General features: G+C 39.7%; 1 protein-coding gene across 1 annotated transcript; it reads left to right on the top strand.

Moving 5' to 3' along the window:
• The first annotated feature begins 576 nt into the window (after positions 1-576).
• me2 (malic enzyme 2, NAD(+)-dependent, mitochondrial) lies at positions 577-16,278 on the top strand. The gene is made up of 15 exons (XM_068703240.1): positions 577-733; positions 4,528-4,681; positions 7,721-7,854; positions 8,021-8,170; positions 9,039-9,114; positions 9,405-9,566; positions 9,653-9,866; positions 10,335-10,432; positions 10,788-10,901; positions 11,028-11,139; positions 11,331-11,473; positions 11,633-11,735; positions 12,009-12,079; positions 12,648-12,746; positions 13,074-16,278. Exons 2-15 carry the CDS (start codon positions 4,568-4,570, stop codon positions 13,233-13,235), a joined length of 1,752 nt encoding a protein of 583 aa, XP_068559341.1. The 5' UTR covers positions 577-733; positions 4,528-4,567; the 3' UTR covers positions 13,236-16,278.
• Positions 16,279-17,541: the final 1,263 nt, after the last annotated feature.

The following is a 17,541-nucleotide window of genomic DNA, read 5'->3' as shown; positions in this document are numbered from 1 at the left end:
GCCAATTTGGGGCAAGATTAGCCCAATGCATTGTGGAATCTGAGGTTAACCAATTCAAACCAGACCTCTTTTGCCTTCTCCTCTCTAGCAAGTAATTATATAATCTTGTTCCACTCTTCTCTACTGCATTTTTTTCTTCTTTTTGCTTATTTTGAACAAACAAAACAACAAAAAGGCACAGCATCTTAATTGTGAGGGGAAAAAAAGTCAAAATGGTTTACAGATGGGATGCTAATGAAAGTTAATTTGTCATTTCAACCCATATTCTATCTCAACCATCTAAAAAATACTGCTGATTAAATCAGGACAATATTTCAGGACAATAATTTAAAAAAGAACAAAACTTCAGATGGAGAGATCAACAGAACAACGTGCAAAAAAATAAATAAAGCATGAACATTTTCTTTCTTATTTAACAAAAAAAAAATCCTCAAAATGAGATGACTGTCTGTTACAGTACTTACGACAGTGCCTCTCCAAAAAAACTTGCACTTGTTGCAGTCTTTACGGTAACCAGGAAAGAAATCTCAACATGCGATTGGATGAGCGGGTAAGTTCCTCGACACTGCGTGAGTCTCCTCACCACCACCCTGCTGCGTCTGTGGCTGCCGTGAAAGGACAAACCAAGCGGTCAGACAACAGCATTTATACAGCAAACCCCTGGAGAAATATGCTTTATAAACAGTAACATATGCGACGGGAGTAACTGCAGTATTATACTACTTAAGAGCAGGTAAGCCGGGTCGCTGTTCTCTTATAAATCCCAAGTTTGTGTGTCATCTGAGAACTTTCCGTTTCTGTAGCAAGAATGAATGCGTAGGGAGGTGCGAATGAATGACAGCGTGTAAATCATCAGGATAGCATCATCATCATCCGGTGATGGAGTAACGTTACCGTCTCAGTTTAACAAACGTTGGTTCTGTGGCGCTCAAATGTCCTCACAGCTCGGTCCGTTTGACTTCTAAGCTAGTTAGCGTTTTAGCAGGTTGCACTTGTTAGCTGCATGTTTGTTTGTGGCTGAAATTGCGAGGCTAACTAATGAGGCTAGCGGACAGTTTTGTTTTTGCGTATACGTAACGCTACTTGTTATGCTCACAGTTATATTCCCTCCCCACTAACATCTCCTAACTGAAGATGAAAGCAGACACTGAAGGGGACATATCTCTGTCATTCGTATGAGTTATGCATTAATGAGAACATGGAGACGTAACTGATAAGACCATCGGTTTTACAGTACTTACTGTGGTTATCACCACATTTGCAGCACACCGGATGTCAGTATGCAGCACGGCAGACACTCAATGTCAGCTTTTGTCTAAATCTAACTGCTACAAATGGGCTTTGATACTCAACACTGTTAATAATGAAAACCAATAGATTGACACGTCTTTGTGTCAGAGACAGGGAGAATAAAACACCTGTGAATAAAGCTACACCCTGTGCTGTAGTTGATGAATGTTTGTCAACTCGAGGTAACATAATTAGACATATAAACTTCCATAAACAGTAATGCAATACTTAATTGTCTGGCTAGATCGTCTCCTGTTTTCCTCATATGATTAGAATAATAATAAAGAACATGTACTAGTAACACGTAGGCCTATGACGTGTGTTTGTGTTTCTATTTCCTTCCTGAAGTATCTCCAGTCAGGTGTCTATGTAGTTAATTCAGACTTGTTGTTCCAACAATGAGACAAAACTGGTTCATTACGGTTTCTGTGCCAGAATTATTTTGCCACTTGTGCAGATCTGAGCATGTTTGATTCCTTAGAGCTGACATGCTGCTTAAAGTCACCTCATCAGGTGTTCAGGCTCCATGTGTTCTAGAAACAGGAAGCTAATAAGACGTTGATAGGAAATATTCTTTTACACATTCATAGAGGTTGCATTTAGGCTGCCCCCCCCCCCCGAATATCAAATCACACACTTCGGCACAGCTTTGATGCAGCTTTCTAGGCAGTGTGTTTCCTGGACATGTAGTTGTAAACCAAGACTCTGCCAGCTGGTTGTGCTTGTAATTTCTTTCATTTGATTTTCTGGTCAAAGAAAGTCTGCACATGATCACGCCACAGAGCGGCCTCTTAAACTGGTCTGTCAGTGCAGGCTAATGGAAAATCACATTCATTGGTCAGTTTGCTAAGAACTCTTTAAGGTCAGTGGTCATTTATAAACTATCTTAGTTTCTCATCAAAGTAAATCAGTTTAGTGATTCAACACAGGGAGTGACATAAGAAAAAAAGAACTGTTGCAACAAGCACCATTGGATGTAGCATGATTAGCATCTTATTTATCTCCATTTATGTGGTCTTTCTGTTTTGTGTGGGGGGCATTATCGCTATGATAACATTGGTAGACAAGCAAGAATAGTGTTGGTATACAGGGTTCTTACGGTCATGAAAAACCTGAAAAAGTCATGGAATTTTAAAATGGTTATTTCCAGGCCTGGAAAAGTGCTTGAAAAAAAATAAAATCCCAAAAGTTTTGGAAAAGTCATGGAAATTTCTTATATTCATATTTTCATGTCGTTCATTTACGCTGAGTTTTAAATAATTTCATATGCTTTTAAAAGAAATACGCTCAAAATTTAAGCAGGCATACGCTCTCATCAGTGGCGATTTTAGCCTGAAATTTCTGGTGGGGCCATTTTGTATGACGTCATGTCACTGTCACAAAAATAGAGGTAGCTGATTATTATAAGCAGTGGGCCTATATAGATTAAAGGTATACTGTATGCTTTGGAATTCTCATTGTTAGTTTTAAATACTAAATTTTCTCACTTTTTCATGTATACACCGAGATTTCACAAAATGTTTGGTCATGGAAATTTGGTTTAAAGTTATTGAAAAGTCATGGAAAAGTCATGGAAATCCATTGGTCAAAATGTGTATGAACCCTGAGTATAGTGACGACTGGAAGAGGACAGGAACATGTGAACAACACAGATGACTGAATGCTGTTTGTTACATAAACTGGCCCCAGGTTTGTTCTTTTGCCACCTGAGCTCAGCTGCATGTGCTTCCAGGCCATCATCATTAAAAGGAGTAAGATCTCCATTCTTTTCTCCCCCCCAGTGTAACCGTTCTTTTGGTTTAAATCAGTATTATTTTTTTGGTAACAGCTGACGACAATTGACTCCCGTTTCCTCATGTATTTGTATTTCAAAGTAATATTGATGTTACCATACTGCTAGTCTCGGGCACTAAACTAAAGGGAACTAAATTAGAAACTGCATGCAATAACCGTCACGTTGCTGTTCCCCACATAACTCGCTTACACGCCCAGTTGCATTTCCTCAGGGTCAGGTCTTGACATTAAGGAAGTCCAAACAACGTAGAGCTGGATAATAGAAGGAATTAAAACCAGAGCCAGTGCAGAAATCACCGTGTGTAATAGTTAGATTGAGAAATGATTCTGGCTCCGTTCCCCTTGTGGTCTCCTGTGAGCAATCTTCCCTTAATGTATTCACACTCACCTAAAGCACAATAACGCATTATATCTAAATCATATGTGGCAATTTAGGCTTTTTTTCTCAGTCCGGTTCGGTGGGAAAGTTACACTACGCCTCTTCCTGCACCCACCATAACCTCAGCGCAGCACAAAATAGCTTCAAATCACAGGTCACATGCATGACATAGCTCTTACAATGATGAGTCTATTCCAGGCCACCAGCAACAACAGCTGCAACTACAGGACAGGGGCTCTCAAGTAAAGCAAGAATACAGTCATGATTGTTGGTGTGGCATCGTTTTAGGAAATTCTGCCATCAGATGTGGTTTTGTGTATTTATCGATGAGCTTGTTTTATCTTCTTCCTCCAGGTATGGCTCTGCAGAGGCCGCATATGATTTGTGCGATCGTTCGTTGGAGTCTTCCTCCCAACATGTGATCTGCTACATGTTATCTGTCTTTTCGATCTTTTCTATATCTGTCGACTGATTCCGCTCGTTCCCTGCCTTCATGTGGAGCTCGTTGGGAACAAGGATTATGACAATCTTTCAAAGCTTTGTTTTCTCAGGTCACGCTAAATCACTCCAGATTAATGACGAGCCGCTGCTGTCAGCATTTGTAATCCTGGAGTGCGGGACTGTCCGTGATTAAGTGTGTGTCAGTAGGCTGACAGTCTTCATAGCAGATAGCCTAATGTCATACCGGGGTGCGATAAGGGTGCGATGATGTCACATGATCAAAGGTTGTGGCAGCGGTGCACTTCAGGTTTTGACTGTTGGGAACAAGAATAGCTAAACCTTAAAGCAATAACTCTTAACAACCCGTTGACACTAAAGAATTGTTTCACATGCATCCACACCGTAAACATTTGTGAGAAGCGAAGTGTAATGGCCTCTGGCAATATAAACTACCCTACATAGATATTCAGCATCCCAGAACAGCTACTCACTACGGACAACTGTTAATTATCAATTGTAATTCTCCCATGCAGGAAGAAGAAGAAGATGGAAATAGATAAGCCACGTCTCCACAAAGCAATGGGTTATTTTGTCAACTTTGTTTCTCTTTCCTTCCTCGGCAGCTTTCCACCAGTGTACCTCCTAGACCAGTGACTGACCACCATGTTGTCCAGGTTGAAGACAACCTGGTCCCTGAGGCCCTGTGTCTCTGTGTGCAGATGGGCACACACCAAAGAGAAGGGCAAGCCCCTCATGCTCAACCCTCGCACCAACAAAGTGAGTGGATTACTGACAGAGTGTGTGTGTCTGTCTGTCTGTCTGTCTGTCTGTCTGTCTGTCTGTCTGTCTCAGCAGGGCTGGTAGAAACTTGAATTGATCCTCAAAGTACAACATTTCTATAAGAAATTGAATATGTCGTCATTTGCATGTAATGATCACCAAATGCACAGTTACCTGTCATGCAAGCACACGCGGTTACTCAGGACGACATTATAAAGGACTGTCGAGAGCTGCACCAGTTAATCCTACAGTAAGCACATGATTGGCTCTGCTGAAAACGAGAAAAACTTGCCCATCAGATTCAGTTGTTTTCCTTCATCAGCCATCATGTAATTGTAATCTGTCCAAAGCCGCTGTACTTGTGTTTAACAAGTGAATACAATTTAAAAACACATATTCCTATGTCTAAATAGCTCCCTAATTAATGTCTTAATTATTGACTATACACCTAACATGATTTTTTTTTTTTTTTTTCTTTACAAAAATTGCTGACAAATGCACAAAACACAATCTTCTTCCAAAAGTTCACATGATACCATTTGGCATTTGGTGCCAATTTGTGGTTAAAGAGTCGCTTTGACAGAAGGCTGAAAAGCAACGCTTGAAATGTTCAAGTCTGTTGGATATCTGATCACACCCGGCATCACTGTTGGGTGTGATCTGTCTGCGGTCTGTTGAATTGTTGCCACCTTTCTTTGTGCAACAATTGCTTCCTATTACATTTTTGTTTTTTCTATGCTGCAATTGCCTTCACTTTTACCCCTTTGTCTCATGTGTATAGTTTCTTTCTTTCTGCTTTTTCTATTCCTTATCACTGCCTCTTACATTACGTGTGATTCTTTATGTAAAGCGCATGTTGAACTACCTTGTGTTGAAGAGGTGCTAAACCTGCCATGCCTTGCTCGGCCATCCCCGTGTAACCACACCTAACAACTGTCACTTCTGCATTCCCGCAGTAAAGTGGGGGGACTTCGATCGACACAAAACTCGCCACTTTTTCAGCTGGTGTAACTTTCTCTTTACTTGTATTTAATGCCTCTACTGACATGCATCACATTGTTCGATGTCTTGCATTTGACATTGTTGGATTGTGCTGTGAATCGTTTGCCTGGTAGGGTTTTTGTCAGCTTTTTACAACTGCTGAAAGCTACACATGACATTTGAAACATGAGGCTGTAGCTGCTTGAGGTGACAGGATCTCACTTTTTGCAGTTTAGGCTTAATTTAGCCTTGGACTACACATGCTATGCTAAATATAGACATTCCAACCAACATGTAAACTGGTCAGAGGCTTCAGTAGCTGTACACACAGTAGCTACATTTCACATTGCACTTTCGGCCTAATTCCTCATTGTTTATTTGATCTATTTGGGTCTAGTTTAGAAATGAATTTGAAGTGTGAAAAAAAACTTTGTGAAGAAGAAGGCCACAGGCGTTTTAATACTTCTTCTGTGAGCAGTATCACTATTGTGATTTATATTGAATTTCTTCCAGCATTTAAGTTCCCTGTGGCCATCGCGTCTTGCATTTTAAAAACACTTAAAACCGCATCAAGCAAGACAAAAAGAGCAGCGTGCTTGTTACTCTCAGGAGGTCTGTATTTGCCAGAGCGGATGTTTCTTGCAGACAGCAGACTGAATGGTCTCAAGTCTCATGACTCATCATACCTCAACAGTTGAGGTATAGTGTTGCAGAAATGCATTGTTAATGATATTAGACTGTCAGCCAGACTGACTGACTGCGTTCCCAAATTTCTCGGCTGAAATGTTTTGTACATTACAAATTGTCATCATGTGGATGCAAACTAAATACAAGTGTTGTCGGTCAAATTTGTCAGCCTGATGGATGATCTGTTTTTGGGAAATTTCATTAGCGCATTACAAATGATGATCTTAAGAGATAACTTAAACCGATTTACTGTCCAGTATATATTTAGCAGTTTTGAAACTGCATTGAAAATCATGTCAATTTATTAGCTTTGTTATCTTTGGAAACTATAATTAGGTGTTTGAATTGACTTTTAACGGACAAATCATAGGATATACAGTAACATATATTTATGAAAAGCATATGCAAACAGTACTGCAAATATCAGCTTTTTGTGAAATTCATAATTTTTTATTTGATGGATTGCGCCCATTTTTTCCAGCCCTTGAGTGAATCACACAATATACACATAAAAATGCATACCGATCTGAACAAACCAAGAAACATTTAATTCATAATTTAACATCCAATTCCATGTAGAATGAGAAAGACAAAAACTTGATTTCAGAGGTTTTGCAGCATGTTGCATTATGTTGAGAGGAACCGAGTACCAGAGCTGAGTGAAGTGAAATGCCCCCGTCAGCATGACTCAGCGTTTTGCCAGTGGGAGCCCCTAAGATTCATCACTCTCACAGAATAATCAGCCCTTTCCCCGAGCCCCAGACGTAATGCTTTCCATCTGTTGTGTCCATATTTCTTTCAGAGATGGGTTCATAAACCTACATACACTGCAGCATCATAAAAACCACTTTGCGCCCCTCAACCCCCCTCTTCTCTTCTATACATGGGGTGTTTCTGCACAGGGTCCTCCTTATTGGCTTACTTGAGGCTACTCCCCCTTCTTACCTCCTTTTTCTTTCCATCCCCAACTGTAAAATTGCTTTCATGTGGTCTCCACCTTTTAACCCAGCTGTCCTCCTGTTAAATGTCAATAGGTCATCCCTGAGTGAGGGGCATAGATAATAAAATCCGCCCTCTGGTGGCAAACAGACATCATAGCATGTGAACATATCCTGCAGCAAGGATTCTGAAAATTGGTTATTGCTATGAGTGATTATGAGTGATGAGTACACTTGTCTTAGATCAGAGTAAAACACGTTAGTGTAAAAAGTTAACATCCTGCTGAGTAGACATGAGTAGATAAATAAGATCTCTCTCTCTCTCTCTCTCTCTCTCTCTCTCTCTCTCTCTCTCTCTCTCTCTCTCTCTCTCTCTCTCTCTCTCTCTCTCTCTCTCTCTCTCTCTTTGTGTGTGTGTGTTTTCCTCCAGGGCATGGCCTTCACTCTACCAGAGCGACAGATTTTAGGGATACATGGTCTGTTGCCTCCCAAAGTGGAGACTCAGGACATTCAGGCAATGCGCTTCCAGAATAATCTCAAGAAGATGAGCGATCCCCTACAGAAGTAAGGACATATTTTGCTGAAAGCATTGGAAAGTATAGTCACAGTATGAGTTTCTCCGTTTTGCATTTTAGCATTTATTAATAATCATATCTGAAATATCGCCTTCTGACTTTTCCTCTCTCTCTCTCTCTCTCTCTCTCTCTCTCTTTCCTACTTTTTCACCCAGGTACATCTACTTGATGGGCATCCAGGAAAGGAATGAGAGGCTTTTCTACAGGGTGTTGATGGAAGACATCGAAGAATTGATGCCAATCGTCTACACTCCCACTGTAGGCCTGGCCTGCACACATTATGGACATATCTTTAGAAGACCCAAGTAAGCATGCAGTAAAGCTATCAAGACTCAAGGAGTAAAATAGAAAACGAATAAAAGTCCTGGGGTCTCATTTATAACCCTTGCGTACACACAAAACGGTTCTGAAAGAGGCATGTGCCACTTCCCACGTACAACTTGTGATCTATAAAAACAAACTGGACGATGCACATCTGTACAGAAACTCTGACAAATGCTACGCACATTATAGAGACTGGGGGAAATTGCCGATGCAGATGTTGAGGCGTTAAATTGAAGCCAGATTGTAGAAATTAAATGTGAGAGGAATCTCAAAACGTATAACGATGCCTCTCACGCACTTTTCTTTATATCACACGTTACTTATAGATCTGCTTTATCATTCAAACCAGCAGTGTTATTTATGCTTCAATGAGCCTATGACTATATGTAACTCTTCCATAAGCACCTTTTAATTGTTAAGGATATAAATCAACTCAAATCATCTATCCGATGCAAATATCAGAGCTCACTGAAGACATAACCAAACTTAATACATTGTGTTCACCCTGTCAAACTTCCATTTTCAAATGATATTCAGGCACAAGCCAATCAGAACAGACTCGTGTTTTTTCAGGAGAGGGCCTAAAAGAGACTGTCGCTAAAACAGAACATTTCAGGCAGAAGGTGAATACAGTAATATTCAGTCAGACGCTATGAGAATTGTAATGTAAACATGTTCTTATAGAAACCCCAAATGCAAATATGAACCTGAAGATGGGCACAATATGTCCCCTTTAAAGATGTTATTGTAGTGGAGATATGTTTTTTTTGTTTTCCTATAGTTTGTAATATATAAAATCTTTCCTTGATTGTTAAAGTTCTCATCCCGTCATCTTGTTTCTCTCACCAGAGGCTTGTTCATCTCTATTCGGGACAAAGGACACATTCGTTCCATCCTGGACAACTGGCCAGAGACTAATGTTGCAGTGAGTACCTGAACTCCTCACCACAGCAACGCCACTTATTAAAGAGTGTACTTAAGTCATTCATCCTTCTCAAACCCAGAGACTGACCATTTTAGAGATGAGCTGTGAATATGCAGATGTGGTTTAACAACTATACATTCATCCAAATCAGTTAAAATTGTCACAGTAAGTCTAGGAAAGTCTTTTTAATCAACCCAGCGCTGTTCACAGTTTCTATATTTACCTGGCTAGTCCAGTTCCATGTTTGCAATGTTGCCTACCTTTTTGTTTCCATCTCCCTTTTTCTGCAGGCTGTAGTAGTGACTGATGGAGAGCGTATTTTAGGATTAGGGGACCTGGGTGTGTACGGAATGGGCATCCCTGTCGGAAAACTTTGCCTGTACACTGCCTGTGCTGGCATTAGACCTGAGAGATGCCTGCCTGTGGCAATAGATGTGGGCACAAACAATGAGGTAGGATGGTTACGCGTATGTTTTCTGTATACGGTTTGCACGCACATGCATTATGCTTCATGCATTTGTTCTTGCCCTCCAATCAGACTCTCCTCAAGGACCCGCTGTACATGGGCCTGTACCAGCAGCGAGATCGCTCTCAAGCTTACGACGATCTGATTGATGAGTTCATGGAGGCTGTGGTGGAGAAATACGGACAGGACACACTGATCCAATTTGAGGACTTTGGGAACCACAACGCTTTCCGCTTCCTCAGGAAGTACAGGGAGAAGTACTGCACCTTCAACGATGACATCCAAGGTTCACGTTTACCCTTCACACAGCATATGCCATAACGTTTACATGAAGTTTGAAAAAAGTTCAGTTGGTGTTTTTTAAAGAACCATGTTTTTAGATTTTCTACCTTCCAGCCAGCTGTTTCTTTTCATTTCACCATGAAAATAGAATCGCAGAAACCTGATGCTTGAATTAAATAATCCATTTCATTGAACAAATTGTGACCTTTATTCACATTACTGCTGCAAGGTAATGCAGTTAGAAGCAGGAACCTTTTTGAAAACTCACCTGTGTTTTAGGTCGAGGAAACCGCTGAGATTTGGGTGCTGAAACACAAAGCGTTCATGTTGCCTGAGAGGCAAATCAAGAAGGCTGAACAACAAGCACAACATAACTAAATCATTAAGGGAACTCTCCGATCTAAACAAATAGGGATTCATCTGTTATCTGACACTTCAGGGTTTACTGTTGTGTTCTTCTGCATGTTTCCAGGCACTGCGGCTGTAGCCCTTGCTGGTCTGTTAGCAGCTCAGAGAGCCCTTGGCAAACCCATCACTGAACACCGGGTGCTTTTCCTGGGAGCTGGAGAGGTAAGATCATCTTCATCAATTAATCAGTCAACTCAAGTTCTCTTGGTTTTGTTTTATTTTTGCCTTTTTGCTCTTTTTTTGTATCCAATTTTTAATGTGAAAGTCCCTTATATCAAATAACATTCTACAGGCCATACTACCCCCTACTGACCAGAGCTGGTAATGTCAATAAGAAATGATTATCCAACATTACTTCAGAACTTAAAAGAATCCAAACTGTGCTGAACATTGACCAGAACCTTTCTGGGGATTTGCATCGGCATTCTGTTATTAGAAAATAAAGGGTAACATTGCATTAAGGATATGCTGTCTCAGCACTTTTAAGTGTAACTTATAGTGAATATGTCCTCCTTAGGCTGCCCTTGGTATTGCCAATCTGATTGTCATGGCCATGATGGAGAGAGGGTTGACCCAAGCTGAGGCCAGAGAAAAGATCTGGCTGTACGATAAAGATGGCTTACTAGTAAAGGTTAGTCGGTGTGACCGGAACATACATCATGTGTCTGTGTGGCTTCCTGTCTGGCTCACTGTTGACATCCTGTATTATTGATGAACAGAGGTTTTACTATATTTCTGTTGATGTTTGTGTTTCCAGGGCAGACCACAGGAAACCGACTCTAACCAGGAGGCATTTGTTCACGACAGCCCAGGGACTGTACAGAGCTTCCTAGAAGCCGTCAACACCATCAAACCCACGGCTATCATTGGTGAGGAACTTTCTGTATTTGTGTCTGTGTATTTTATCCAGATCAGGTCAATTGAATAACTTCATTTTATATTTAGGCTATTTATGCGCTCATTAAATCATCCTTAGTGTGCTGTAATTGCAGGCTCCGCTTATGCAGTATTGATAGATCACAAACACAGTCCGACCAACATTTCTCTCTCCTACTTGCAGGTGTGTCAGGAGCTGGACGTTTGTTCACCCATGATGTCATCAAGGCCATGGGAACCCTGAACGAAAGACCAATTATCTTTGCCCTGAGTAACCCAACCATGAAAGCAGAGTGCACAGCAGAGGACGCCTACACACTCACTGATGTACGCAGTTCTTTCCTTTCCTTTGTTTCTTTTTGACTAACTCCGAAATTAAGCATTAAAAGTTCCTGTGCTGTCAAATCACTCTTCTTGTTGTTGTTGTCCTTTCTATTTTTCCCCCCATCATCACTCTTTCACCCTTTTTGTTTCTTTGTCCCATAGGGTAGATGTCTTTTTGCCAGTGGCAGTCCATTTGGTCCAGTGACTCTGAGCGACGGCCGCGTCTACACCCCCGGTCAAGGGAACAACGCTTACATCTTCCCTGGTGAAATAAAAAAATAAAATGAATAATCCTCATTTACATTAATGACCACAAGAGAGTATGGATTATCTACAGATTCCCTGGACATAAAAAAAAAAAAAAAAAAAAAAATACTGTGAATAACTTAGATTGATACTGATAGATTGATAGATGTTAAGAAATAACCAACGCCTAGTGTTTATACAACGTTTTCACTCTGTGGAAAATAATTAGATGATAAACAAACTCTGCAAAAAGTGAAATGCAGTCTGTTTAAAACACATGTGTGCGTTGCAGGTGTGGCCTTGGCTGTGATCCTGAGTGGAGTGAGACACATCAGTGACACCGTGTTCTTAGAGGCTGCCAAGGTGAAGTCAACACTAAGTGTTTCTCTGTCCAGCTCTTCTTTTAACTTTTCTGAAGTTCATCTTGACCTTTCCCCCCCACCCCGTCCTGCACTTTCTTGCTGACTCGGTCATGTGTACATACGCTGTATATGGTCATAGAAACCCTCTTTAACCCTTTGATGTCTTCCTGTCCCCTCTTTCTAGACTAACAGCTAACAGATGAGGTGCTTTAAAACAAAGGCTGATGCTGCTTTGCACTTTTTCCATCGATGTTCTTCCCTCTTTCGTATTTGATTTGATTACACTGATCAATGAAATGAAATATATAAATCACAAGTATTCTTTGTTCAATATTTCAACATTGTGCATGAAGAAGACACTGTCACTTGCATGTCTTGTAATATGAGTAGTAGTGGTTTGGACTTGTTTGTTTTATATCTAGTTATGTTGTCTTATTTAAAAGCACATATTGTTTTTATGACTTCACACTTACGTAGATGGCAAACAGCAGAGGAATGTCTCTATGTCTCTGTTCTTTGGACCCCAGAAATTCATCTTAACTCTAAAAGTATTTTGTTACTCCTTCCAGACCCTTGCAGAGCAGCTGTCGGATAAAGAGCTGGAAGAAGGCAGACTCTACCCTCCTCTCTCCAACATCAGAGAGGTCTCTGTCCAGATGGCTGTCAAGGCAAGTCTTCTGAAAAATGATCATTTCTCTTGCTGACAAAATAAAGACCCCAACTGAATGTTTCGGCTGTTGATGAACCTGTTATCGTTAGTCCAAACCTTAACCGCTCCCGCCTAAACTTAGTCTGCTGTAACTTTATTCTAGTTTGCTTTGAGCATCTTAAGATGACATTTCGATGACACAGCATTGCTTCCCAGTCTTATTTGGCTGTAGTTGTGCAGTAACGTTTGGTCAGTTTATCTTCCATTGAAGTACTCGCGTCTGTGTTTTTCTATTTGTATCTGCCTCTCCAGTATTTCTCAATGCTAAACTTTCTTTTTGCTATAGGTGGTGGAGTTTGTCTATGCTAAAGGTATGGCGTTTCGCTACCCTGAGCCTGAGGACAAGGAAAGCTTTGTACGTGCAACCGTGTGGGACACCCACTACGACTCCTTCGAGCCGGATACCTACGACTGGCCAGGTGTCAGCTTCACCCCCAAGACTAAATAGAAGCAGCCCACTCTCTGCGCTCTTTGTTTTCCACGTACCTCTTAGTCACAGATAACTTGAGATGATCATAATTACCTTTAGTGCAAACATCTGCTTATGGAAATTAGGCAGTACAAGTCCCTTATTGCTGCCATGTGACTTCATTTGCACTAAACGCGTCTTATTAGAACTGTGAAAGGTTATAGAGGAAAGTGGAATTTGAATGAGGATATTTAAATGGGAAATGGACACTTTCACTTCACATCCCAGTTCTTTATCGCCTCTGCATCACATTTAAACCTGCACAGCACCTGGAGGGCCCCCTGGTGGTGGAAAAAGGCAGTGTGGGAATCTGGTTTCAGAGTTGCAACCTTGAGATGCATTTTAATGATCTATGCTGTTTCAAAAAGAAAAAAAATATATAATAATGCGGTATATGACAGTTGCTTAAGACAATAAATTCTATGTGATTGTCATAAAAAAAAAAAATCCAATTTGAACAATAGGTCTATTAGATTGCGTTGAGCAGTAAAACAAACACTGCACACTTTGTCTCTGATAAAGGTTAAGATCGGCCTTTACAAGGAGCTAGAGATGACTCCATGAATTGTTGTATGTTTGTGTTATCATCTACCACCTTTTTTTTTTTTTAGTCATAATTAAGCAGGGAATAAGTTACCCTTTTGTTAGAAAATGCCATTTACAATACTAACATCTTCTTCACCTATTTTATAAAGCAGTCACTCCATTTTGAATGTTTTTGTAACTATAATTTGATGCAAACCAGTTATTTACTACTACTACTACTATTACTATTATTACTACTCTGACCCTATGTAGCTACCTAAAGATTGCCAAAATGAATCCACACATTAATATGCAGTTTGGACATTAACATTGCCTTTTTTCACATCATGTGGGCCTCTGATGGCGTCACTAATCCAACCATTGCCCGGTATTAAACATGTGGTTAAAGACTCCTTTTTCACGTATGCTTAAATCGGGCAACATTGGTTATCAGAGGTCTAGTAAAGCAGAGGGTTCAAGAACTCGGCCTTTGTGTGCAAACTAGGAGAGAAAGAGAAGAAACATTGTTACTCAGGACAGAAATGGAAGGAAGATCTAAAAAAAAAAAAAGACCTCTGACAAATATGATTTTATGAAGGAATGTTAAATGAAAATATCTAAAAACACCAGAGACCAACGTCCACTCCAGCATTTTTTTTTGGTTTTTGTTTGGATGCTTTTGTCACATTGTATTTATTTCTCTAAATTAATTTTATTTGATGGGAGTGTATTTAGTTGTGTTGCCCTTATGCTGTATATTCATTAGAAAGTCTCTCATCAACACCTCTTATCAAGAATCCATCCCTAGAAATTACCCCTTGGATAAATGCAATATACAAATACGAACATAAACTATATTCTAAACATTTAAGACCGCAAAGTGCAGGACAAAAAGTGTGTTCTATTGTAATTCTATTTTGTGTACTGTGCATAAACGTTTGTAGAACCTGAGACTGTCTATGGAAAGAGTGTTTATAAAGTTGTGTTAAGTACATCCATGTTTGTTTTTGGCAGGTTGGTATATATTCAACAGAACAACAAATTTACAGGCTAGGCTTCTATTCACTGTTCGTGTCTATGATCATTAATAATAACGGATGACACAAACAAAGTCAGATTATGGCAGATTAGCACAAGAAAGAGATTCTAAATTCTACCATAGGCTGGTTTATATGTATGTCACAAGGTGCTGCATGAGACATGGAATGCATTAAGAAAAACACAAGTCATACAAAGATAAAAAAAAAGTCAAATGAAATAGCAGGTTCACTACATTCTAACAATCATGTTGATGTCCTTACTGGCATTTTTCTATGTACAGTACTTGATGCTGAAGGTTAACGGTGCCTACAAGATGATCATATAGATTGTTTCTGACAATATATGTTTCTGATGAAGAGACCAAGTAGTGCTATCAAGTCAACTTGAACTATTATACTACTAAGTGTCACGAGAAAAATATTTTTCTATTGACACAAACATTTGCTCGAGCTTTTCTTTTAGACGTGATGTGTCAAATCCAGTGAGTATCTCTGCAGTTCAGTAGTCACAGTTATGGCAGATGGCAACTTCCTCGAGGTTACAAAGTAAGATATATTTCCAGTTATATTTTCCTAATATTCCACAGCTGTAAATGTCAATTAAATGTACTGTACTTATCTTGTTATCTATAAGATCTTTATATTTTCGCTCTGTGCTGAGACCGACTGCTGCAGTATATTACAGTGGGTGATCCAAAGATTTAAACAAAAAGATGTGTTTAATGTGAAGTCTGAGGACCATATAGACCGGACACAGACGCATAAACACACCCTCGCAGCTAAAATGTGTTCCATCAAAACTACCAATAATCTACTTCATTCATAGTATTGCCATCGACAGAATCATGCGTTAGTCTTAGTCGATTATAGGCCACTCTCATCCTTAATCTCAGGATATTGTATTCTAACCACCTGCATTGCAGCGCCTGCACAATGTTCAGTGTTTATAAATAAACACTTTATGTTCCTTGATGTAGACCTCGCAGCAAGATGAAGGCTGAGCTGAGAAACAACTCAACAGCACTATGAGCGTAAAAGAAATGCTCTTTGTCTTGTGTAAAATGATTGTATTGTGTAGTATTCAATGTGCAGCTTTTCCTCTGATAGACTGTGCACCTTATGGTTTTGAAGGCAAAGTTTTGTACAATTTTTGAAATTTGAAAATTTCAAAGAACAGTTCAATCTCAGAAAGTGTTGGCTGGCGTGTCTATCAAGTTGTTGTTGTTGTTGTTGACTGTAATCGTCCAGTGTGAGTTTTTACTCGTGTGTAAGAATTTGGTGATTGTTTTGCTGACGTGATTCTTGTCGTACTCACACATTTATGTGCATTCATATAGTGCTGTCTCTTTTGTTTTGAGTTGTGTTTCTGAAGTTTATTTTTGTCACACAATAATATTGCCTTAGTGTTTGTATGCAGAGAGAATACCAATGTGTAGAATAAAGAGTTTTCCACTGGCTCCTTTGGCTGCAGATTCTAAATTGGAACTGGATTTAACCATTTATGCACTTATGTTTTATTTGAGTTAAATCCAGTGCGTGGGACTTTGATTAAATTCTGTGAATTTAATTTAAACCTCGAGAAATGTCACTGCAATGAAGCAGGAAACGGGTCTGAAAATGTCATCAGTGTGCCAGCAAAAAGGGAGATGTCAACACAAGCAGATGAGTTTCACAAAGATTTTAAATGTTCGATGTAACTGAGCTCTTAACTTTCAAATGGCGCAAACCAATATGCTGTATTATACCATAGTATTATACACATTTAAGAGTGACAGTTTTAGCATTATGGAGTTATCAGGTAAAGGTCCAGGAGACTGTCATTACTGATAGGTCTGATCTGATCAAGTCTGTACATATGTATATGAAATACATTCTCTCTCTCTCTCTCTCTCTCTCTCTCTCTCTCTCTCTCTCTCTCTCTCTCTCTCTCTCTCTCTCTCTCTCTCTCACCGGCTCTGAGTTGGCTCTTCATCAGTTGGGTCTGGGTTCCCTTCCCTTGTAATGATAATAAACCTGTAGAAGACGCCAATACTTGCGCAGAGCTGAATTATAACCCTGACTTCCTGATTACGATAAAGTGACCTTTATACTGGAACAAAGTGTGAAGTGATGTTCCAGACACCTTGTGTACAATATTTCTAACACATAAAAACAGACCCGACAGAGGTTACCTAAGGCCTCAGAACTCTCTAACTTCAAAGGTTTGTGTTTTTCTTCCCTTGACTTGCATTTGTCATCTTTTTTCTAGTTTTTGCTTCTTGTGAATTAAATTATTACATTTATTTAGTGATACAGCAACTTACAATAAGCACATTCAAAAGGGTACAACCCTAAAATGTGCAAGTATTACATAAGCACATCCACTTTATCAAATATGCTGATCTACTTCAAGTGTTACATTTAGAGACAGTAGGAGATTGAGGAGTTTTGTGTGTTTGTTGGATATGTGCCTTCATTATTTCCAAAGCTAATCTTGAGGCCCCTTGTATTATGAAGTAAGTTACAGACTCATTTTTTTTATATTGTGTTGTAAGTTGCAGCTTCACTACACTTTACTTTTGTAAATGAAAATGAAACATGTACCAATACACATCGTGTAGTGTTTGATTCAAAATAACATTTTAACATTTGAGGAAATCGAACTTTAGGATTTGTTACTTTCTTCCTGCCAGTAGTGGGCAAATTGACATCACCCACGTCTGTGTCCCAATCCAGCGGCT

This window comes from Cebidichthys violaceus, unplaced genomic scaffold (assembly GCF_023349555.1).
Source record: "Cebidichthys violaceus isolate CVI_PGR_0920_01 unplaced genomic scaffold, fCebVio1.0.p SCAF_9, whole genome shotgun sequence".
Classification (NCBI taxonomy): domain Eukaryota; kingdom Metazoa; phylum Chordata; class Actinopteri; order Perciformes; family Stichaeidae; genus Cebidichthys; species Cebidichthys violaceus.
Note: the sequence above shows the minus strand (reverse complement) of the source record. Positions and strands in the feature narration are given on the sequence as shown.